This window comes from Microtus pennsylvanicus, chromosome 11 (assembly GCF_037038515.1).
Source record: "Microtus pennsylvanicus isolate mMicPen1 chromosome 11, mMicPen1.hap1, whole genome shotgun sequence".
Classification (NCBI taxonomy): Eukaryota; Metazoa; Chordata; class Mammalia; order Rodentia; family Cricetidae; genus Microtus; species Microtus pennsylvanicus.
In genome coordinates, this window is record NC_134589.1 from 27,869,575 (window position 1) to 27,892,683 (window position 23,109).

General features: G+C 51.8%; 1 protein-coding gene across 1 annotated transcript; it reads left to right on the forward strand.

Moving 5' to 3' along the window:
* Positions 1 to 16,982: 16,982 nt before the first annotated feature.
* Wfikkn2 (WAP, follistatin/kazal, immunoglobulin, kunitz and netrin domain containing 2) lies at positions 16,983 to 22,847 on the forward strand. The gene is made up of 2 exons (XM_075942265.1): positions 16,983 to 17,569; positions 20,098 to 22,847. The coding sequence occupies exons 1-2, from the start codon at positions 17,333 to 17,335 to the stop codon at positions 21,616 to 21,618; spliced, it is 1,758 nt and encodes a 585-aa protein (XP_075798380.1). The 5' UTR covers positions 16,983 to 17,332; the 3' UTR covers positions 21,619 to 22,847.
* The last annotated feature ends 262 nt before the right edge of the window (positions 22,848 to 23,109 follow it).

A 23,109-nucleotide genomic window follows, 5' to 3' on the forward strand; every position in this document is an offset into this window, starting at 1 on the left:
ATTTTATTTGTGCATTTTCTCAGGGCCCTCCCCACCCTTCAATGGGGAAGCAACGGAGCAGATCCGCAGGCTGCCCGAGAGCGCTGATCAGTGTGAAGTGTCAGCTCTTCCTGCTTCTTCCCCTCCCTCCCTCCATCATGTGGCCTGCAGGAAAGCCACCGGTGCAATTAGCGGAAGTGGCTCCGGGTGCCCACTTTGCTACCGTGGCGCTGCTCCAGCTCCTTCCTTACTTTGTTCCTAGCCAGAGGATCTGTTCTGGTTTTCTCAGACTCCCCTAGCTTGAGTGGTCCTCACCCGAGCAGACCTGAGAAATGTAAACACCGAGGTTTCCATGGTGCGCCCCCCTGGGTGGAGCTTGCTTGCGGTCTGTTGAAATCTTGGCTGGAAGGATCAGTGAGGACGTTAGGCAAGCTGGACTCGGGGCAGCCTGATAGTAAGAACACTGTGATGGATCTTTTCTGTGAGGTGACAAGAGCTGGTTTGGCAGGTAAAGGCACTTGCTACTGGGTAGGCTAATGACCCCTGTTCAATCCCTGGGACCCACACAGCGGGGAGGAAAGAACCAACACTTACAAGCTGTCCTCTGACCTCCACATTCACACAGGGCACAGGAGCACCCCATAATCAAAAATGTTTAAAAATGTAAAATATCCACTAAAATAATCTGTTTTGTGACTGGGTATGGCAGTGTAAAACTATAATCTCAGCTACCCAGGAAAACGAGGCAGGAGGATCCTGAGGTTGAGGTCACAAAATAAGACTTTGTTTCAAAAAACACTAACCAAATTAGGAATGGTGGCATTCACTTTTAAACCCAACAAAGGCAGGCAGATCGCGGGAAGTTTCAGGCCAGCCTGGTCTACATAGTGAGTTCCAGGTCCCCCAGTAAAGTGAGACCCTGTCTCAAAAGAGAAACAACAGTAAGGGAGGTATGCTGACTGAGGGAGGGAAGGAGGGAGGGAGGAAAGGAGAGAGGGAGGCACCTCAAGCAACACAAAACCTCCAAAAGATAAAACCCAGAGATGGAGATCTGTTTTGCAGGCAGATCCTGAGCCAGGAACAATGATGAACATCTAAGGTCCCCTTTGTTCCGGGGTGCTCTCCCTCTGGGTAGGAAGCAGGCTGCTACCGTGCCCCTTGCTCAGTGCTGTACAGAACAAGATAGGATGTGATGAGTGTTAGGTCTGGAGATGGGCCTATGGGCTGCAAGGAGAAACGGCAGGAAGAAACAATCCAGGCTCCGTCAACCGATGGATGGACGACATAAAGTAGAATATCAGGCATCCATAAAAAGGCACAAAGTACCCATTCACACCGCAGATAAACCGTGAAAAGATCCCAGAGTGAAAGAAGCCAGACCTAGAAGGCTGAGACCGCTAAATTCCATTGATGTGAAACACCCAGGTCAGAAAACTCTGCAGAGACATAAAGCAGGTCTGAGGTTGCCAGGAACAAACATTAATGAGTCTGGGCTTTTATTTCAGCATGATGAGAAAGCTCTGGAATCAGTAGTGATTCTGGTCTTACATAGACATACGTGCAAATCCTTTAAAAACACCCAAATCCTTAAAAAATTAAATTAAAATAAAAACAAATCCACAAACGCACACGCACACACACATGCTTAAATACAAGCACACACGCGCATGCCTACATGCATTTTTAAATGTGCTTTTCCTACGTGTGTTTCTGTGTAGCATGTGTGTGCCTGCTGTCTGAGTAGCCAGAAGAGGGTGTCAGATCCCTTGGAGCTGGTGTGGCAGATGATGGTTGTGAGTTGTCACAGGGGTGCTGGGAATCTAATCAGGTCCTCTGGAAGAATAGCTAGTGCTCTTAACTGTTGAGACCTCTCTCTAGCCCCTTGGTGTTTTGCTGTTTGTTTGTTTGAGGCCCAACCTGATCTGCTATGATCCTCCTGCCTCAGTTTCCCAAGTACGGGATTAGAGTGTGAGCCAGCACGCCTGGTACATTTGTGTTTCCTAAAGTCTGTGCCTTGGAGGAGCGGGGAAGAGCATGGCCAGAGGTAACCCTGGAGTCTTGGTCCAGGCAGGGACCTGGTGACAGTGTCACAAGCTAAAGTCATCTGAGAGGAGGAAACCATACTAAGAAAATGCTTATGCTGGGTGGTGGTAGCCCATGCCTTTAATCCCAGCACTCAGGAAGCAGAGGCAGGCGGATCTCTGTGAATTCAAGGACAGCCTGGTCTACAGAGTGAGTTCCAAGACAGTTAAGGCTACACAAAGAAACCCTGCCTCAAAACAAACTATATATGCATATATACACATGTATATACATGTATATATGTTATTACACACACATATAAAAAGAAAGAAAGAAAGAAAGAAAGAAAGAAAGAAAGAAAGGAAGAAAGAAAGAAAGAAAAAAGTGCTTCCATAAGATTGAGCTGTAGGGCTGGAGAGATGGCTCAGGGGTTAAGAGCACTGGCTGCTCTTCCAGAGGTCCTGAGTTCAATTCCCAGCAACCACATGGTGGCTCATAACAATCTGTAATGAGACCTGGTGCCCTCTTCTGGCACATAGGTATACATGGAGGCAGAATGTTCTATGCATAATAAATACATAAATCATTTTTTTAATATATTTATTTATTATGTATACCATATTCTGTCTATGTGTATGTCTGCAGGCCAGCAGAGGGCACCCAGACCCCATTACAGATGGTTGTAAGCCACTATGTGGTTGCTGGGAATTGAACTTAGGACCTTTGGGAGAGCAGACAATGCTCTTAACCTCTGAGCCATCTCTCCAGCCCCCATTTTTTTTTTTAAAAAAAAAGATGAAGCTGTAGGCATAGAGCCAACCCCATTGGCGGAGATGTGGGTGAGCGAGCCCTGATGTTGTGAGCATGGGAGAGCTGTCCCCATTACTCATCTGCCATGTGGCTGCATGGGCAGGGGAGAGATGCCACCCCTCACCCTGAGTCCATCAATGCCTGGGGCAGGTGGGAGAGCAGGCTCTAGGGTCAGAAGAGCAGGAGACCTGTCCCTGCCCCTCATCAGCTACAGCACCTGGACATGAGGGACGGCATGGCACTGGCCAGGGACTGAAAGCTGTCTGGATGGCTTAGAACTATGCTACAGGAGTATGGGCTGGGAAGGGAGGTCTCAGAAGGTACAGGAGCAGCCTCGGAGGCCCTCAGGGGTGTACTAACATCTGCCAGCAGGGACATCCTTCCCAAGACTTTCCTGTGTGATGCTTTTGGTTTTTATTCCTGGCATGTTGCAGAATAATTAGGAAGTCGTGAGTCTGAAGCATTTTTTTTACCTTTACAGAAATAAAATTCATCATCGATAAATGGAGGACTGAATGGGGAGATGCTCGTGAGATGGCTAAGAACAGATTGTTAAACACAGACCCCGCCACAGAGATAGAAGGATAGACTCACGGCAAACCCGACTGCACATCATTCTGGTCTCCCTGGTATGTCTGTCCTTCTGTCCGTCCATCCCTCCCCCCCCCAACACCAAAGTTGTTTCTTTAATAAAGAAAACACTTTCTCCTTTCCAGGACAAGTTAGTTTTGGGGTAGAGGAGGCTGTCAGGCACTGAAGTGTGACCGTGTTGAGCGGCACTTGAATCACCGCAGCTGTTAGGGTGGAGCCAAGCATCATGGTACGTCTACACTAAAGTCTGGATGGACTGATGCCATGAAGAGAAAACTGAGGGGCAGGGGTGGCGAGAGTGCCTGGAATAGCTCGCTGTCTGCGAGAGGAATGTGTAGTGTTCATTGCCCTCTGCTAAGAGCTGAATCGAATTTCCCAGAGTCTGCATAGACCCCAGACCCTTGGACAGCAATGTCGGGGAAGGTGGCCCACAGATAGGATATCCGTGACCAAGGCAGTCAACACAAATATTGTTGAGTTCATTCTGGAGGGGGATTGGGGATTTGTAAGTAGAATGTAGAACTCACATGAAACCAATAAATCTGTTGTTTGCTTGTGCTGATGAAGCTTTGAGCGAGCGGACCCGAGCATTGGGGTTCATCCAGGATGAGAGAGCTGAGTATTGGCATCCTACATCTGTGGGAAGGAAGAGTGCCTGATGGGAGCCTAAGACGGAGCCCCTGAGAAGGTCTTCCTCCACTTCCAGAAAGGGCTGCCGAGGCAAACCTGGACCCCCTTTTCCATGGATGGGATCTTTGCTGGAGGTGGGTATGTTCAGTGCATTGAGAGGAACTGACAAGATGCTTGGTCCCTTCCATTCCCCCGGGACAAACCCCTATGGAAAAGAGCAAGAGGAAGGGTCCAGCAGGTCCTGTGGTTGGTACCGTGGGTAAGGTTGTGCTCCTGCTGGCCATAGGGGAGTCTCAAAAGAAAGCCTGTCCCCAGGTAGCAGTCATCCCAGTTCACTGCTCACAGGGCCTAACGTCCACCCATGTGCTAACTGTTCTTGTGGTTTTACCTCTTCCAGGCGATTCAACCAAAAGCAAGCAGATGGCACGTGACTGCTTCCACTCAGTATGTTTTCAAGGGTCACCAGTGCATCCTTGGGTCATGATTTTTATCCTTTCCGTAGCTCAATAACCTTTCTTTGTGTGACTTTGCCACATTTCCGCGTCTGTTTCTGAATGAGCCAGAAGACAGTCCCGGTCCCTACGGCAGACAGCTGTGTGCTTGGACATCCGGTACAGGCAACAATGGGGATGCAGATCTGGAAACACCTGCTGTCCCCTTGTGTTTCCCCAAACCGATGGCGAAGCTTCCAGATGCTGCAGCCATGAGGGATGCTGGCAAGGCAACAGGCAGGGCTCACAGCCACTGCTCATTGTGGGTGAACTTATCCAGGATCTGCACCTTTGGTACCAGTCAGGTGGTTTCTTCATGACCTCCCAGGGGAGAGAGAAGGTCTCACCCAGCAAGGGAGGTTCTGCAGAGCTGGAGAGCCTGGAGCCTTCATCCGTAGCACAACTGCCTGTGTGGGTCATGGGGAGTATTCCTACTGCCCAGCCATGGCTACCTGGGCAGGTGAGCTCTTCTTCTGCCGAGCTGCCTTGTGAGTCTCCAGCTTGCTGTAACACTTCCTTCCTCAGTTAGCTTTGCGTAAATGCACGTTTTGAGCGGAGAAGACTTACCCAGAATGTGGTCAGCGCCAAGGTGGTTTAGCAAACAAGAGATCAGAAAAGAAAAAAAAAAAAACAAGCTTGCTGAATGAGATTGCACACCTGTAATCTCAACACTTGGGAAGGCTGAGGCAGGAGGATGACAGATTCCAAGCTAGCCTGGGATGCATAGCCAGACCCTGCCTCGAAAACAATAAAACTTGCTGTGGGATCCCATCAAACCCTCGGAGCTGCTACTTACTAGTCCATTATGTAAATGTGTGTGGAGATTGTATTTAGATAAGAGGGGAACCTCATGACTTCAGTGTGGGGCTGTGGAATGGCTCACATGAAAGCTGAGAACACGGGGATGGTAACACTGTCTTTGGATGTCTCAAGATCTGCGCATGTGACTTTAAAGGTAGTAGCTCAAAATCTTGGCCACATATAAGACTCATCTGGGGGACTTTTAAGTCCACCACATCTGGCCAACGCTTTCAGGACCAGATTTAATTGGTGGGGACAGGGCACTCGGCTGCTGTATTTTTTATTTTTTTAATGACTCTTTCTGTTGACTCTAAGATACAGCAAACATACAGCAAACGCTGGTGGAGCCTCTGCTTGTGGCAGGAAGTCAGGTGGAGCAAAAAGAGGACAAGGATGTCCCCATGGACAAGGTCTGGATGGCAGGACACATGCACACACACCAATGCACACATGTACACACACGCATGCACAAGCACACAATCATGCGTGTGCACACACATGCACACACACACATGCACACACACGCATGCACACACATGCATGCACACACATGCACACGCACATGCACACACACCAATGCACACATGTACACACACGCATGCACAAGCACACAATCATGCGTGTGCACACACATGCACACACACACATGCACACGCACATGCACGCACACCTCTGAGAACAGTGGGTGGTTAGAGCTGTAGTAGTCTCCTGTAACTTTATCAGGTTTGGACTCAGAAGTGGAGTGGTGTGGGAGGCAGAGTTGAGAGTGAGATGTGTTTTGGGGACTTGGGAGGGAAGAAAGGGAACACAGATGGGCTTGGAAGGCAAGGAGAGGCTTCAGGGAGTGATCTAGGGATTTGTTTGTAGCGGGAGAGACCAGAGTGCATCCAAATGCTAGCAGCACCGCTCCAGCTGAGAGGAGGCGGTGAGGGGCTAGAATGCATGATTGATGGCGCGCAGTGCTAAGGAGGCGGGGGAGGGAAGGACTGGACCCACCCGGTCTGCACAGTGTTGACCTTATGTAGAAAGGACAGTGTAACAGGGTGGGAGGAGAGGGTGAAGCAGAGTTTGAGGGTGCCTGGCCTTGCTGGGGGGGGTGCCAAGAGCATTCCTTCACATTCAGGGGTCTCTGTACATCTTTTAAGTACATGGGGCCTCAGCCCACACCCTAGGTTCGCTTTTCTTTCTCCTTTCTCCTTCCACACGGCGGCAGACCTACGGCCTCCAGCCTGGTGAGGATTCGCTGTTGAGAGCCCAGCCACTGTCACCCCTGGATCGGGTCCTCCAGTGGTGTCTGGGATATCAACTAGGGTTTGCCCTACAGCTTGGACCCTGTATTGGTGATGATTCCCTAGAGGAATAGAGCCGATAGGACGGATATGATTAAATGATAAACGATTTATTAGAGTGGTTTATAGTCTGTGGTCTCACTGCTCCAACAATGGCTGTCTCCTCAAAGGAGCCATCACAAACAAAGGGACAATCGCAGACACTGTGACCTTTAAGGCCTGACTTGGGAGTTGTATTTCTGGAACATGCTATTGTCAAAGCCAACCACAGACAGACTCAATGGAAAGAAAGATACAATTTACCTCTCTGTGGAAAGGGTAGCGAAGAGCTTGCCACCATGATCTTCCGAACCGGAAGTGAGAACCTTGGGCCACATCTTGAAGGCCTTTCTCTTGGGAACGTTGTCACTACGCATCTAACTCCTCACTTTACGGGCTAGAAATTCTGCCTTGAGGCCAAATCTCATGGCTGGAGGAATCTTATCCTGATCTTCATCCTGCCACATGGAGGTGACCCTTTGAGGGTGACAAGTTTGGAGCTGCTTGCAGGTGCCCACGGAACAACTTGCCTCAGAAGCTCCCGAGGATGGGGGACTCCTGCTAGGAGCCCTCACGCTTCCACTCATCGTTCCCAGACCCACATGGTGACGTCACATCAACCTAACTTCAAGGGAGGCTGTGCTCTGACAGCCGCTACCACACCTTGACGCTCTTCCTGTCTTTCGGTGTCATCACCAGGGGCTTGGGGTGACGGCAGCCATTTGTGACTCTGAAGAGAAGGTCAATGGATGTGCAGGAGTGAGGTAAAGCCTGGGTGTGGCTGAGGTGCTGAACTGGCAGCTCTGCTGAGGCAGGAGGTCCTGACTGGGTGTGAGCATGTGTGCATCCATTTGCTCCTCCTCTCGACTGTGGAAGTGATGTAAGTTCCAGGCTCAACCTCCCTCCCACAATGAACCATAACTTAGAATTGCAAGCTCCCCTGAGTCGCTTTTTTCTTTTGGTTCTTCAAGACAGGGTTTCTCTGTGTAGCCCTGGCTGTCCTGAAACTCATGCTATAGACCAGGCTGGCCCCAAACTCACAGAGCTCTGCCTGCCTCTGCCTCCCGAGTGCTAGGATTAGAGGCCTGCGCCACCACCGCTCAGCAATAAGAGACTTTCTCAGGGTGTTTTTTTTACCCCAGGGAGAGGAGTAAAATAATCACAGAGCTGAGGGACAGTGACCTCTTCTCTCAGTCTGAGGCTTCATTCCATCCTCCTAATGCTGTCTTTTGCAGGGTGGGAATAATTTATTATTGTTTCCTTCCACAGATCATGTTTTGGGTAGTATGCCTAAAATCTTATTGCCAAACTCAAGAGTATTTAAATTTCCTATTACGTTAACGTCCAGAATTTGAAAAGTTTTGTCTTTTATGGTTAGCTCTTCGACACACTTTTAGTTAATTTGGGGGGAAGTGTGTTGTGTATTTGGTCTAGATTCTCTCATTTATTTATTATTTATTTCACGTGTGGATGTCCAGTCGGTGCTGCACCGTCTGTTGACAAGGCTATCTCGTCTTTGTTCCACGGTTTTTGTTCCTTTGAAAGAGATCCACCGGCCCTGTTTGGCTTTGTGTCTGGGCTCTCTGTCCTGGCTTTCTGTTTTTCTGGCACGTTTTTCCAGGACGTCGTTGACTCAGTAGACAACACTGAGAAGAACTGCTGCTTTCACAATATTGCCGTCCAGTTTATGACCAGAGAGCCTCTCTTTAGATTTGCTTCGATTTCTTTCATCACAGTTTGTAGCTTCTTTTGAAAAGGCTTTTGTTAGCCGGGCGGTGGTGGTGCACACCTTTAATCCCAGCACTTGGGAGGCAGAGGCAGGTGGATCTCTGTGAGTTCGAGGCCAGCCTGGTCTACAAAGGGAGTTCCAGGACAGGACAGGCTCCAAAGCTACAGAGAAACCCTGCCTCGGAAAAACAAACAAACAAACAAACAAAACAAACAAACAAAAAAAAACCAAAAGGCTTTTGTTTTTCTTTCTGTGTTGCGACGCACAGATGTTTGCATACCACGTGCATGGTGCATGCCTGGTGCCTACAGAGGCCAGAGGGGGCACTGAATCCCCTGAAACAGAAGTTACAGATGGCCGTGGGCCACCATGTGGGTGCTGGGAATTGAACTTGGGTCCTCCAGGACAGCAGCCAGTGATCTTAACCACAGAGTCATCTTTCCAATCCCCAGCTTTATAGTTTCTTGCATGTAGATCCTGAATATACTTTTGATATTTATTCTTGAAATAATAGCTCATTTTTGTTGCTCTAACAAACAGACAGCAGTTTGGTACTTCTGTAATGGAAGTTTGTGACTGTGAGGAGACGGTCCATAGACCCCCAGAAAGAGTGAGATAAAGCCTGGGTGTGGCTTGGCTCCAACGTCAGTACTACTGCCAAGGCAGGAGGTCCTAAGAGTCTGAGAATGAACGAGCAAGTAAGCACACGTCCATTTATTTCTTTGTCCTCTTGGCTGTGGATGTGATGTAAATAGCTTATTTACTACATAGTTTTAGGGGCTGAAGTCTAAAATAGGGCTGTCCTGTCTGTTCTGCCTCCAGTGAGGGCCCCCTTGACTACACATGGCAGGCAGGTAGTATCATGGTGGGAACAGGTACAAGACAGAGAGAAAGTACAGGGCAATACATTGTGATGTTTTAAAAGAAAATGGTCCCCAAAGGGAGTGACACTATTAAGTGAATTTGTTGGAGTAGATGTGGTCCTGTTGGAGGAAGTGTGTCACTGTGGAGGTGGGCTTTGAGGTCTCATATGGGCCCAAGCCACACCCAGTGAGACAGACTGCTTCCTTTTGCCTGGGGATGAAGATGTAAGAACCCTTGGCTCCTTCTCCAGCATCGTGTCTTCCTGCACGCTTATAGTCAGAGACTGCTCTTGTGTTTCCCGGCCGCCCAGACCCAAATACACACAGAAACTATATTAATTACAACACTATTTGGCCAATAGCTTAGGTGTCTTTCTAGTTAGCTCTTATATCTTAAATTAACCCATTTCTATTCATCTGTGTATCACCACTAGGCTGTGGCAGACCCATGTGGTTTAATTTCAGCTTTGAGAAGTTCATGTATCTTGTAACATTTTAACATTGAACCTTCTGATGGACATAATAAAAAAAATTGAACAAGTGGTCTTAAACTTTTGGAACACTCCGGATTCTTTTTGCTTGGTTTTGTGTGTGTGTGTGTGTTTTAATGTAGCCTTGACCGTCTGACCTGGAACTTGCTGTGTAGAACAGCTTGACCTCAGACCTGGAGAGGTCTGCTGCCTCTGCCTCCCCAGTGCTACAGTTAACGCCCAGTGCCTGCCTTGTGTAAAACTTCTACTGCAGCCATGAACATGAATGCATGCACAGAGTCTCCATGAAAAATTTGTTTCTCCTCCTCCCTCCTTTTTAGAGTTGGAAGGGCAGTTTGAGATAGGTTCTCACTGTATAGTTCAGATTGCCCTGGAATTCACTACATAGGCCAGAATGGCCTCAGACTCATAACAATGCTCCTGCCTCAGGCTCCAAAGTGCTGGGACTATAATTGTGAGCCATAATGCCCAGCTCTTCTTTCTTTCTTTCTTTCTTTCTTTCTTTCTTTCTTTCTTTCTTTCTTTCTTTCTTTCTTTCTTTCTTTCTTTCTTTCTTTCTTTCTAAGATAGAGCTTCTCTGTGTAGTCTTGGCAGTCCTGGAACATGCTCTGTAGACCAGGCTGGCCTCAAATTCTTAGAGATCAGCCTGCTTCTGCCTCCTAAGTGCTGAGATTAAAGATATGTTCCACCACCACCCAGCTATATTTTTTAAATATTTGTTTACTTAGTAGTGTGTGTAAGTGGTTAATTAGGTGGAGCACCTGTGTGAGGTCAGAGGACAACCCTAGGGAGCTGGTTTTCTCCTTACAGCTCTAAGCAGGTCCCAGAAATCAAACTCAAGTCATCAGACATAAATGGCAAGCACTTTTTACCCACCGAACCACCCTGCCGACACTGAACTTCTTATGACATATTGTAGTTTCTTCCCCTGAAGACCACAGATTAAAGATGGACTTTATTCAGTTTGCTTTCCCTTCAGTGCTTGCTTCCTTAAAAGTTTCTAGAACCATCCTGACTGGGCCAAAGTGTTTGGTGGGCAAACCAGGTGATCTGAGTTCAACCCATTAACCTGTAATAGAAGGAGAGAGAATTGACTCCCAAAGACCTCCACAGATGCCATGGCATGCATGCTCACATAGACATAGGCACACATGCACAGGCACACAGTAATAATGTAAATAAAAAAACCGTATCCTAGCCAAGTGGTGGTGGTGCATGTCTTTAATCCCAGCACTCGGGAGGCAGAAGCAATCAGACCTCTGTGAGTTCGAGGCCAGCCTGGACTATAAAGCGAGTTTCAGGACAGCTAGGACTGTTACACAGAGAAATCCTGTCTCAAGAAACCAAACCAACTAACCAAAAAACAAACAAACAAACAAACACATCCTGACCCTCAGTTTCCAAGAATAAAACAATGCCATCATAACCTTTAAAAAAGAACCCTAAGCCAGGCAAGGTAGATGACATCTGTAATTCTGGGCTAAATAAAGGGTTCCAGTCCAGCCTGGGCTTTATAGAGAGACCTTGTGGAAAAGAGAGAGAAGGGAAGGGAGGGAGAGGATGAAAGCTGGGACAGAGAGAATACGAGAGGGAGTCAAACCTTACTGGGCATAGTGGGACACCCCCAGCACTCAAAAAGCTGAGGCAGAAAGAGCACAAGTTCCAGGCCAGCCTAGACTGCATGGAGAGACCCTGACTCAGTAAATAAAAGAGCCAGTCAGAAAAGCAAAGCAGAGTTGGCTGGGGAAACTGTGTCCAAACTAGGTCTTTGACTGTCACAGAAGGACTAGGGCCACCATCTAGCAAGACCTTCGTTGTCTGCAAACCGAATATCTGCAAAGGCTCAACTTCAAATCCTGACGACATCATTTGTGAGGGACTCAAGACTGAGGACTTCTGTTGGCAGGCACATTTCGTCCCTGCTGAGGAATTCCAAGTTCAAGGTGAAGCAGTCCCAGACGTTCAGGAAAACACACAGACTACAGCTGCACAGGAGGCACTAGGAGAGGGAGGGGTTGACGGGGCCGAAGTGTGAGTTACAGAGAGAGAACTGGCCGTGCACAAGCGGAAGGGTGCGGGGTAATAACGTACGTGCTGGGCTGATGCTAGCAATAACCATCTGAAAACGAGGGCCTAATTATTTACCAGTATTTCAAAGGGGAGCTGACACTGAAGCCTGTGTTCCTTCTATTATTGATGAAGCCGTGGCTCCTGGCTGAGCAAAAACAAAAGTGGAGAGGGATATAAACCTGATAAAAAAAAAGAGAACGTGCTCCAGAGAAGCTATCTGGAGGGACCGAGAAGGGCGGGTCCTGCTATGCCAGCCATTTAACCATCACTAGAAAGACCCTTGAAGAGTTCCAGACAGGTGTGTTTGTTTAGTGCGGCCGCCCTAACAATGCACCACATACTTGGTGGTTTGGGACACAGTGCCTGACTCATCCCCGTTCTAATGGCTAGAGAGTCATGTCTGCAGGTCCTTGCTTCCTTTAAAGCTCTTGCCTCTCCATTTGGCTGTTGTTTCCCCAAGTTTGCGGCTGTCTCTCTCCTGTTTCGTGTGTTCCTGTGTCCTGTGTAGACACTTGCCATCAGGTGGAGGTTCCTCCCAGACAATCCAGGATGGTCTCATTTCAAGACCCTTCATGTCCGCAAAGAGCTTTCTCCCAAATATGGTTATATTCCCAGGTTCTGGGGTTGGGAGATGCAGATACCTTTTGAGGGTCACCCTTCAACCCAACTCCAGTGAACGTACAACCTTGTAAGCTGCCATTCTGCTTGGCTTTGCTTTATTATTTACAAACTATACTGGGAACCTGCAGTCAGGATGTTGCTTTCCTGGTCCTTGGGTATTAGGAGAGCTTCCTTTCTGGTACGGGTTCTGAGAGGGGTCAGAAAGCTGCTGTCTAGGGGCTAATAGTCCCCGCCAGAGGACAAGGTCTGAGCGAGGCTGAAGGGGAAGAGCTGTGTGGCGCTTTGAAAGATCTGACTGAGGAGAGTCGCTGCTGGGGGTGGGGTGAGGGAGAGGTTATGCTGATATCAACTAAGATATAGTTCCTGGTGGTCCAGGCTGGATGCTTTCCCCATCTTCAGCGTGCAGGGACTATTGTCAATCCAGAATCTTGCAACAGTAGGAAAGAACTGTGTCTTATCCTGGCTCGGCCCCCTCTACACCATGTACAAATGCAGGTGCACACAAAGTGGGGTACACTGATGATGAGATGCATTTCAGGGGTACAGATGGCTTTAGAGAACATGAGCCCCGTTGCTGGACAGCATGGAGTGTCAGGGAACCCCCAGGCCTGAGGTCATCTCAATGAACAAGAAGCAGGAACAAGGCAGAAAAGGGGAACTTTTAAGATGGGGGGGCCTAAATGCAAGGGAGGCCAGGCTCCTCCTGCAGTGTCCCTCCTGCCCCCCAAGGTGTGGGAAAGCTGGAACTCGTTTTCCTCAGGCGGAGAAGAGTAGGGAGCAGACACCTTCTGGCCTGCCCGCCCTTGTTTGTCTTGGCTGAGGGCTTCACAGGGCTTTTTGAAGCCGATACCATCAGTGCAAATCTGGAGGAATCAGGACATGGATCACAGAGGCGGGAGCTGAAGAGGCCTCAGATGGGGAACTTGAGGTAGTCTTCCCTTAAGTGACATGAATGCCAAGCCTGCTCGTTGCTCCATGTATGTGGCTCGGCCCAAGTCCCACAGAGGGGCAGGACCTGTGCTAAACCCCCACCCAGGACATGCAAGTTCTCAAAGCCACCCAGTCCTGCGCGCCTGGGGTGTGTCTCTGTGCTTTGGGACCCACACTGATCCTTCCAGTGTCCAGGGGCTCTGGCAACAACACGAGGCCTCCCTGGACTGTGCCTCACCCCTCCCAAGCCCATAATTCCTGATCTTGACTCAGTGCCAACCCCCCTACCACCCTCAGCTCAGCCTGGACACTCCCAGGTCCTGTTCCACACAGATGCCGGCGGGTCACGTGTCCCACAGCTGAAGGCCTCCCCCATCCGCCTCCGCCATCTGCTGAGGCCCCATAATTATTCCAAGGCTCCGTGCAGCCTCTCTTGGAGGGAAGAGCTCATGCAGCCTTGTAATGTAAGCCAGGCCTGAGGCCGCTCGGGCAGGGGGTCCCCAGCTGGGTAATGAGCCTTTCGCTGAGGTGGCCTGGGCTGTCCATCTGAACACCTCATGGACGACAGCGTCTTCTCTGTATCGCAATTCCTGCTCCCTGAATCCTTCCAAACACAGGGCTGGAGGGTTCCCTGGGACTGGCTTCCCACGAGGGACAGTGTTATGCCCTACCTAGAGCCTAAACAGGGTGGAGCAGAGCAAGCTGCTGGTTGGTCGTCTTTGCTAGCATTGTCTTTCGAAAGGCGTGGGGCAGCTCCCACCCCCACCCCTCCTAAACCTGCTGAGTTGCCCTCATCTCCCCTTCCTGGAGCCTGGGCCCCACAAAGGGAGGGCCTTGGCCAAGGAGGCCAGTGCTGTGGGCCAGGCCTCTGTGAGGGGTGTAGAAAACTGCCTTCTTTCCTCTTATAGACAGCTGCTCAGTCTCCAGCCCTACTCAGTGTCATCCTGAGGCATAAACCCCAAGCCCAGCCCCTCTCTCCTACCCCTCAGCAGGGTGAGGACCCCAATCCCATATTCCCTGGACTCATCATCATCCTTTTGAAATTCCTGTTTCCCGGTGCAAACTGAACATACCACTGTAGATGTCTGCAAAGCACATAGTAGGCGTTTTAAGAACCACTTGAGGAGAGAGATGGGATAGGGAAAGAGGGGACAGACATGATGAGAGGTAAGAGGGTTGTGGATGAGGGTTGTGTCTGTGAGACTCCTCCGGGCCTTTGGGTGGTCTGCAGCTCTGCCGCTGAGGGGTAAGGTGGGCCTGGCTAATTTAGGTAATGGTGTCACTATTGTGTTGTCCTGTCATGACCCCACTTGCTCAGGAAACTCAGGGTGAACCTGAGGTCAAGGGTCACCTAGAGTTCACTGACAGAGCGAGGGTGGCCTCCTGCCAGCAATACCTCAGAGCAGGTCCCGAGTTCACCCTGAAGGGTGATAAGGGTATAGCTGTCTGTGGAAGGGGCTCTTGAAGACAGGCCAGTGCCCAGTAGGCAACTCCTGCCTCTCACACTCAGTGGTTGAGACACCCAGAGGACAGGCCTCTGCCTAGCAGCTCAGCCCAACATCTATTCGCAGTGAGGAACTTGGGGCCCAGTGGAACTTGGTGGCGGGAACCTCCTTCCCTGGGTGTGAGGGAGTCACAGAGGGACTCAGGGTGGTGGGGCACGCGCTATAAGAATGAACTTGAGAATTTCGTGGTTCCCCTGGACGACTTGGCAGGCCCAGCCTGCTTTTCCTGTTGAGCTTCCTCTCTTGAACAGGGGTCTCCTGGGGCTGCAAGGAGGGTCGCCAGTGAAAAATGGGTGAGAGGAGGTGCAAATGTCTCTCCCATTCCTCTCCTCTCCCCCAGACCCCACTCATGGCCTCGGCAGACCCATCAGGCACCCAGCATCCTCCTTCCAAAGGCTCGTCCTGGTATGATGGCTTGTGACACCCTCTCCTTTAAGTGCTGGGCAGAAAGCTGCCACTGTCTGTTTCCTTTTGTGGTGTCGGGAAGCTGAGCAAGCCGCAGCCGGGGCCGGGCAGTGTGGCGGCTCCTGCTTTGAGCAGCAGGGACACGGTTTCTGACATTACAGGGATTTCAAAGCAGCCGGCCTCTCCTGCTGTCTGGCTGCCTTACTGGCATGGGCCTCCTCGGAGGGAGGTTTGTTCTGATAGCTTGATAGAGACCTGACACCCTTCGCTGGCCCTTCAGCAGAGAAGACGGATCTTAGACCCATGCAATGGGAAGGAGTCGGCTCAGAACGGGAGAAGCCAGTACTTCACCAACCTAGGAAGAGGGAGAACCTTTAGGTGATCTTGCAGGTGGTTGTTCAAGTTTATCAAGAGAGCAGCCGAGGGCCTCGGGTCCCCCTTCCAGCCACTTCCCTGCTTAAGCACTGCAACCCAGTCTGCTCCCCAATCCCTGTTGGCTTATCTTCACAAAGGTACCTTCACAAAGGAAGGAAGGTTTCCTTCCTTTCCCCATCACTCCGAGCATATAATGACTGTGATACCCTCAAGCTCTTGGGACAGAGATTGCTTCTAACCTCCCGGTCACTTAAGTCTCTCTTCCTGAGCCTCCCACAAATACAACCCTTGGTTTTTGAAAACCTCTTGACCGTTCTGTAAAAACCAGATTTTAGGCTGTACCTTGACAGCCGTTCCGGCAGATGGGTGGGGGAGGGGTGGCTTTAAAAGGCCCTGCCCACACCCAACAAGCTGCTGCCCTTGCCTCCTATGTTAAGGGAGCTGTGTGACACAGGGTGAGTTGCTTAGCTTCACTGTGCATCCCTTGCCTGAGTCCAAACCGGACGTACAGTTTGCAGCAAGGATTAAGATGAACTGACGCCCTAGAGAGTCTGGAGTAGGTAAGGAGTGATTGGCACAGTTGGTGCTTCCGAGGACCCTGGACAGATTCCACCAGAAGCCTGGAACCCCATGTCCATAATACCTGGCACCCAAGGGCTCACCAAGCAGGGACCACTGTGGCCACAGGGTGAGGGCAGCTCGGTGGTGGTGTAGTGGAGTCCGGGGACACTGTGACTGCACCGGTTTCTTGGACTCCACAAGTGTGTAGAGAGAGGAGCGAGGAATGTGATCCATCCCAGCAGCCCAGGGGAGCCAGACCATATCTGGTATGTCTCTCTGGAATGGTTTTGGGGGAATTCACCAAAGTTGGAACTTAAGACGTGGACTGCCGGTAACCCTGTAACACAGGGATGCGGGTGCTGCCCGCGTGCATACCCCCCACAAGGGGACCTGGTGCCCTGGGTGGGAGTCGGCTTACACAGCGCAGCGCTTGCTGCTTGGCCCGCCCTTGAATGGCCGTGAACTTGTTTTTCCACGTCATTTGCTCTCAAATGTACTCTCGAGCGGGGCGATGCTAACACAGCGGCTCAGGTCCGTCCTCGTAACAAGCGATTGTGTGTTCTTTAGAGGTGGCTGAGAGGAGGAGGGGGCCTGGCCCCAAGGAGGTGGGGAAAGGGAAACAAACCTGCCTCACAGTGAGCGTGCGTGTCCTGGGGCCAGCTCCCCTCAAAGCACATGCCATTTCTGTCCCTGGAAAGGGTTAAAGGCCTCCTGGAGTCAAGAACAAGCAGGTGTCCCACCGTGCCAGAGACCGCTGCCTAAACTGCTTCCAGCTTTCCCCCCTTCTGCAACACGTCTGTGATCAGCCACGGGACAGAGGCGCCAGCAGCCTGCCTCTGACAGACATCAGGTTAGCTCGCTCCCACTCGGGTGGTGCGCCCAGGATATAAATCCAGGCTCGAGCCCCTGCCGTGTTCCTCTCCCTGCGCACCCGGGGTTGGGGGGGGGGACGGAGTTTCCTTCCAAAGACCTTTCTTTTATCTGAAGCCTCACAGCCCAGCAGGCTGCACTTGGTGGAAGCGGCCACAGCAGCCGAAGCCAGCAAGCAGCCTCAGCAAGGAGACTTGCTGGGGTGAAGAGGGCAGGTGTGCCAGCCCCTGGAGAAGGGCCCTGGTGGGCCTGAGCCCTTGATGTCATCACAGGAAAGCCCTCTGGCCACTGCAGACCGCACCATGAGGGTCCCAGGGTGTCATCGGTTCTGGTTCCACTGGGGGCTGCTGTTGCTGCTGCTCCTGGGGGCACCCCTTCGAGGCTTAACATTGCCACCCATCCGCTATTCCCATGCGGGCATCTGCCCCAACGACATGAACCCCAACCTATGGGTGGATGCCCAGAGCACCTGCAAGAGAGAGTGTGAAACTGACCAGGTGAGTGGGACTCCTTTAGCCTGAGATGGACCATCGAGTGGGTCTGTGATAGTGTGGGAGCTTTGGGGTGGGGATGACTCAGGAGGGCCTTCAGGAACACGAAGGAACACAGACAGACAATGCCCACCTGAAGACAAACGGGGGTTGATGTCTGCCTGTATCCTGCTGAGGCCTGAAAGAGGGCGTGGTATCCAAACCACCTTGGAGCATCCCTCTTTGTGTTCATTGAGGGCTGCTGTGGGCCAGAGCGGCACTGGGCACATGCCGTGTATTGGGATAACATAACAGCAGACCACTCACAGGTGAGAGAGGTGCCGTAGCCAGGGAGGGACAGGTTGGCTTGGAAGCCTACCTGACGCTGTGTCTGCAGCTCGTTATGCCCAGTTTCTAGGCCCTTTCCCGGGTTGGGACTCGGCCACACAGCGGTGAGGCTGCTGGGCAGTTTGAGTGGGAGCTAGTCTGTGCAAATACTCTAAGTGTCCTGGGAAGAAAACGAACTGAGTTCCCACCTGTTGGGCTCTTCGGTGCTCCCATCTGCTCCTCCCTCGTGGGCACTGCTGTAGGCAAGGCCACTCCCAGATGATTCTTCCCTGGCTAGCCGGTGGGTTCTTCCAAGGGCCGTCTTTGTCCAGTCCTGCTGGGAGAAAAGTTCATAGGTTTACCACAGTACCGTGCCTACTAACCCATGCCTGCCCTCGGTGTGGCCACTTCCAGCCTGGTCATCTCTGAGGGTGGCTCAGAGTCTCCCAGGACTTTGGGTCTAATGGAGGCATCATTGAAGAACATGGGAGGTCCCAGTGCTGCTGGAAGTAGCTGTTCACACTGGGAAGGCATGGGGTTTCCATGGAGAGAGTGGCTTCTGCCTCATTCTCCCCGGGGGACCATTCTTAGGCTTCTCAAGACAGGTGTAGACATTGGTGGTGCTGAGGAAGAAGGACCAGGGAAAGTTGACAATTCTGCCACCCAGAGAGCTCACGCTATCAGATGACTACCTTCGGAGAAACTTTTCACTGATGCTGGTTAGCCTGGAATCAGGTGGCACTTAGGGACAGTGGAACTCTGGCTGACTTTGTCTGCTGTCTAGAGAAGGCACCGGAGTGCAGCTAAGGATCCAGGTAGCCCATGGGGACACTGTAAGTCTTTAAATGAAAGTATTCTAAATATTCCCTCCAGGGTTCCTTCACTAGGTCCCAAGGGTTCTGGTTCTGAAGTGTCCAGCCATTCCTGGACCTCTGGGTCCCAAGGGAACCACCTACCCACATTGGAACAGAATAGCCCTCAGGCCAAGAAACAGGCTTTCCTGTTCACCAGTTTGCTCTGTCCCTGTCCACCCCCCACCCCTGAGATCTCTGTCCCTTGAACGCCAGCTGTGGATGTGACCCATCTCTGTCCCTGAGCTTCCCCTGTTGTGACCCAGAAGCCTATGCCAAACAAGGGCTGCCAAACAAAGTCTTTATTCTAAGCCGAAAGGGGAAAAACAGTAGAGAAGTCAAGCGGCGGCTCCACACAGCCGGGTGGGGCTGTTTCCCCCCTCTTAGCTTGTGTGGAATGTCAAAAGGGCTGGAATCAAAGTGGGAAGGACAAGGGGCCAGGGTGGTGGGGACTGCTTCACACAGCCACTACCTGGTGGAGGATTAGCGGCCCAGCCAGCTGCCCAGCCGCACGGTGTGACATTGTGCAACGCGCCACATGCAACCGCGTTTGTGTCGGCTCTAGTGGCATGTGCTAATTTTGAAGAATTAAAGTAAAGCCTTCCATGGCTCCACAGAAGTCAGAGGGGGATTACAGACTAGCAAGGCTTTTTTCATACCACACAGGGGGACTGTTTTTTTTTTTTCTGGTCACCAGGGTTCTCTGACATCCCGAATTCAGTGTGTGTTGCGGGGGGGTCTTCTAGATAGTTGTGGCTAGCCTTGAACATGGGCCCAGATGTGACCTCTTCACGTTAGCCAACACATCCTTCCCCCAGTGGGTAAAAGAGAAAAGTCAGCCTCACGCTGTAAGCCTTCATCTGGGTAACCATATGGTGTTCCATTTCAGGATCCCACTTAAGAGAGCCTGCGGCCCTTTTCTGCCACCTCTCGTCTCTGTGGCTTGAGTGTCGTCTCTCTGCCTCTCTATGTTCTCATTTTGAAAATGACACTGAGCACATATCCCCTTTCAGAGGTCTGTGGCGCATCCCTTCCCACACTCCCAGCTCTGTGATCTTGGGCGAGTTGTTTAACCTCTCTGTGCTTCAGATTCTGTACAAGGTGGGAATAGTGGTTGTACCCCCTTGGGCCTGGAAGAGAGTGGTAAAACTGAAGGATGGGCAGGAGCCGGACAGACAGTAGGTGCTGAGTCTACAGGGGTTCTTATCAACGTTAAGTGCTTTGTGAAGACACGCGTGCGTGTGCGCATGCACACACACACACATACACACACACACACACACACGTTTGAGTCCTCATGTCCCAGCCTTTGGAGGGGGGGCGATGTGAGACTCTGTTCTTGCTTCCTCGCTGTTCAAAACTCTGTGACTCTTTCAGGAGTGTGAGACCTATGAGAAGTGCTGCCCCAACGTGTGTGGGACCAAGAGCTGCGTGGCAGCCCGCTACATGGACGTGAAAGGGAAGAAGGGCCCTGTGGGCATGCCCAAGGAGGCCACGTGCGACCACTTCATGTGCCTGCAGCAGGGCTCGGAGTGTGACATCTGGGACGGGCAGCCTGTGTGCAAGTGCAAAGACCGTTGTGAGAAGGAGCCCAGCTTCACCTGCGCCTCCGACGGCCTCACCTACTACAACCGCTGCTACATGGATGCCGAGGCCTGCTCCAAGGGCATCTCCCTGGCTGTGGTCACCTGCCGCTACCACTTCACCTGGCCCAACACCAGCCCTCCACCGCCGGAGACCACTGCCCACCCTACCACGGCCTCTCCAGAGACTCTGGGGATGGACATGGCAGCCCCAGCCCTGCTCAACCATCCTGCCCATCAATCGGTCACTGTGGGCGAGACTGTGAGCTTCCTCTGTGATGTGGTGGGCCGGCCGCGGCCTGAGCTCACTTGGGAGAAACAACTAGAGGACAGAGAGAATGTGGTCATGAGGCCTAACCACGTGCGTGGCAATGTGGTGGTCACCAACATCGCCCAGCTGGTCATCTACAACGCCCAGCCCCAAGATGCGGGCATCTACACCTGTACAGCTCAGAATGCTGCTGGCGTCCTCAGGGCTGACTTCCCGTTGTCAGTGGTCAGGGGCAGCCAGGCAAGGGCCACCTCAGAGAGCAGTCTCAATGGCACGGCTTTCCCAGCAACCGAGTGTCTAAAGCCTCCGGACAGTGAGGACTGTGGAGAGGAGCAGACACGCTGGCACTTCGACGCCCAGGCTAACAACTGCCTCACTTTTACCTTTGGCCACTGCCATCGCAATCTCAACCACTTTGAGACCTACGAGGCCTGCATGCTGGCTTGCATGAGTGGGCCTCTGGCCACATGCAGCCTGCCCGCCCTGCAGGGGCCCTGCAAAGCCTACGTACCGCGCTGGGCCTACAACAGCCAGACGGGCTTATGCCAGTCCTTCGTCTACGGCGGCTGCGAGGGCAACGGCAACAACTTTGAAAGCCGTGAGGCCTGCGAGGAGTCGTGTCCGTTCCCACGGGGCAACCAGCACTGCCGGGCCTGCAAGCCACGGCAGAAACTCGTCACCAGCTTCTGCCGAAGTGATTTTGTCATCCTGGGCAGGGTCTCGGAGCTGACTGAGGAGCCCGACTCGGGCCGCGCCCTGGTGACCGTGGATGAGGTCCTAAAAGATGAGAAGATGGGCCTCAAGTTTCTGGGCCGGGAGCCGCTGGAAGTCACGCTGCTTCACGTAGACTGGGCCTGCCCTTGCCCCAACGTGACAGTGGGCGAGACGCCGCTCATCATCATGGGGGAGGTGGAGAGTGGTATGGCCATTCTGAGACCCGACAGTTTCGTGGGCGCTTCGAGCACACGGCGGGTCAGGAAGCTTCGTGAGGTCGTGCACAAGAAAACCTGCGACGTCCTGAAGGATTTCCTGGGCTTGCGCTGAGGCTGGCCCGTCTACCCTGACCCTTCTCCACCCACCCACCCCCTGCCCTCAGTCAGCCAATGGGTGAGATCAGGTTAGGCAACCATGGCCAGCGGAGCAAGCTCAGCTAACATGTGGGAAGAAATCCACCATAGGTCTTAAAAACGATCTCTAGTCTTTGGGTTGGACAGAAGGTCCATATCTTTTTTTAGCTGGGAGAGAGGTTGGCTGGGGAAGAAAAGACACATGTAAGTTATTTCCCATGAGCGGGACCTTGAAGTGGTCTCACCCCCCCTTTGCTGACCCATGTCCCTCTGGCCAGTCTCCTAACCAGGGTCAGAAAGAGAGGGCATCTACACTGTTAAAAGGTTTAGCTTGTATAGGGGGTATATAGGGAGAGAGCAGAGAGTTCAAGGGTCGCTTAAGACGACTTCCCCACCACCGCCTGCTGCATCACTGTAATCAGAGACCACCTCCCACTAAGGAAGCCCCTGTCCAACCCAGGATATAACTTTATCGTAATGAAGGCTGCAGGGACAGCTGCCTTTGATGGAGTCAGTTTGTGTCCCTGAGGTCACCACACCAGCCAAAGCCCTGTTTTCCCTCCTCAGTTGCACTGGTTTGTTGGGTTGCTTCTGTTCCTTTCAGCTCAGTTCAGTGGGCACTTCCTGGGTGCCAGGTGCTAAGACCATAGAGAGTGGCCCTGCTCCCCAGGCAGAGCCAAAAACTGCCAAGTCCTCATCCCCCAGGAGCCAGTGGGTGATTGGCAGCAGTCAGCCACTACCATCTGATGGACGGTATGCTTTTATAGACCATGGACTTCCGTGGAGAAGTCCCAGGATCTGTTTTGGTAGCAAGGGAAATAAGGAAGACAAAAGGCTGGAGGGGCAGGGGACAGGCCAGGAATCAAAGCGGAGGCGGGCCCAGGGAGAAGGCACATTGCTCGATGCTGCCATCTGGTGGTGAATGTGGATGTCTACAGGCATCAGGAGGGAGGAACTATCTGGGCGGCGTCTGGGAGGAGCCTTTTGGAGATGGCAGCTCTGAGATCACTTGTTTCTCCTGGTCCCAGACACACAAGCACTGGGTAGAGGATTTGGAATTCCTCTGTCATCTCTGCACCTCTCCTGTTCCCTCTTCAGCCCTTCATTCTTTCCACATCCCTCCAAAGGAGGCATTGTGGGATGCCCTAATGTCTTTTTCAAATATAAGGAGGGCAATACTAAATAAAAATTCATAGTGTCTATTGTTCTACATGCGTGGCTCTTTTGAGAAGGCCAAGGAAGGGCCTGCAATCACATCATTGGTCCTGGTGACCTTTTAGGAGGGAAGTCTGGTCGATGGGACCATATTTGGGCAGTGGAGGGACACTGTAGAGTTTCGGGTCCCCTATGAGGCTCTTTAACTGTGGCGCTCAGTGGAATAAGCAGGAGGAAACAGAGACAAGAAGGCAGAGTGACTTGTTCATAGTGAGAGGAAGAGAGTCCCAGGGCCCTGATGTACTGTCTAAGC

What these genes read in the sequence shown, in the direction of transcription:
- Wfikkn2 (XM_075942265.1), top strand. Translation starts at nt 17,333, where the DNA reads ATGTCATCACAGGAAAGCCCTCTGGCCACTGCAGACCGCACCATGAGG. An exon ending in GAGAGTGTGAAACTGACCAG is followed by an intron (nt 17,570 to 20,097) that starts GTGAGTGGGACT and finishes TGACTCTTTCAG; the next exon opens with GAGTGTGAGACCTATGAGAA.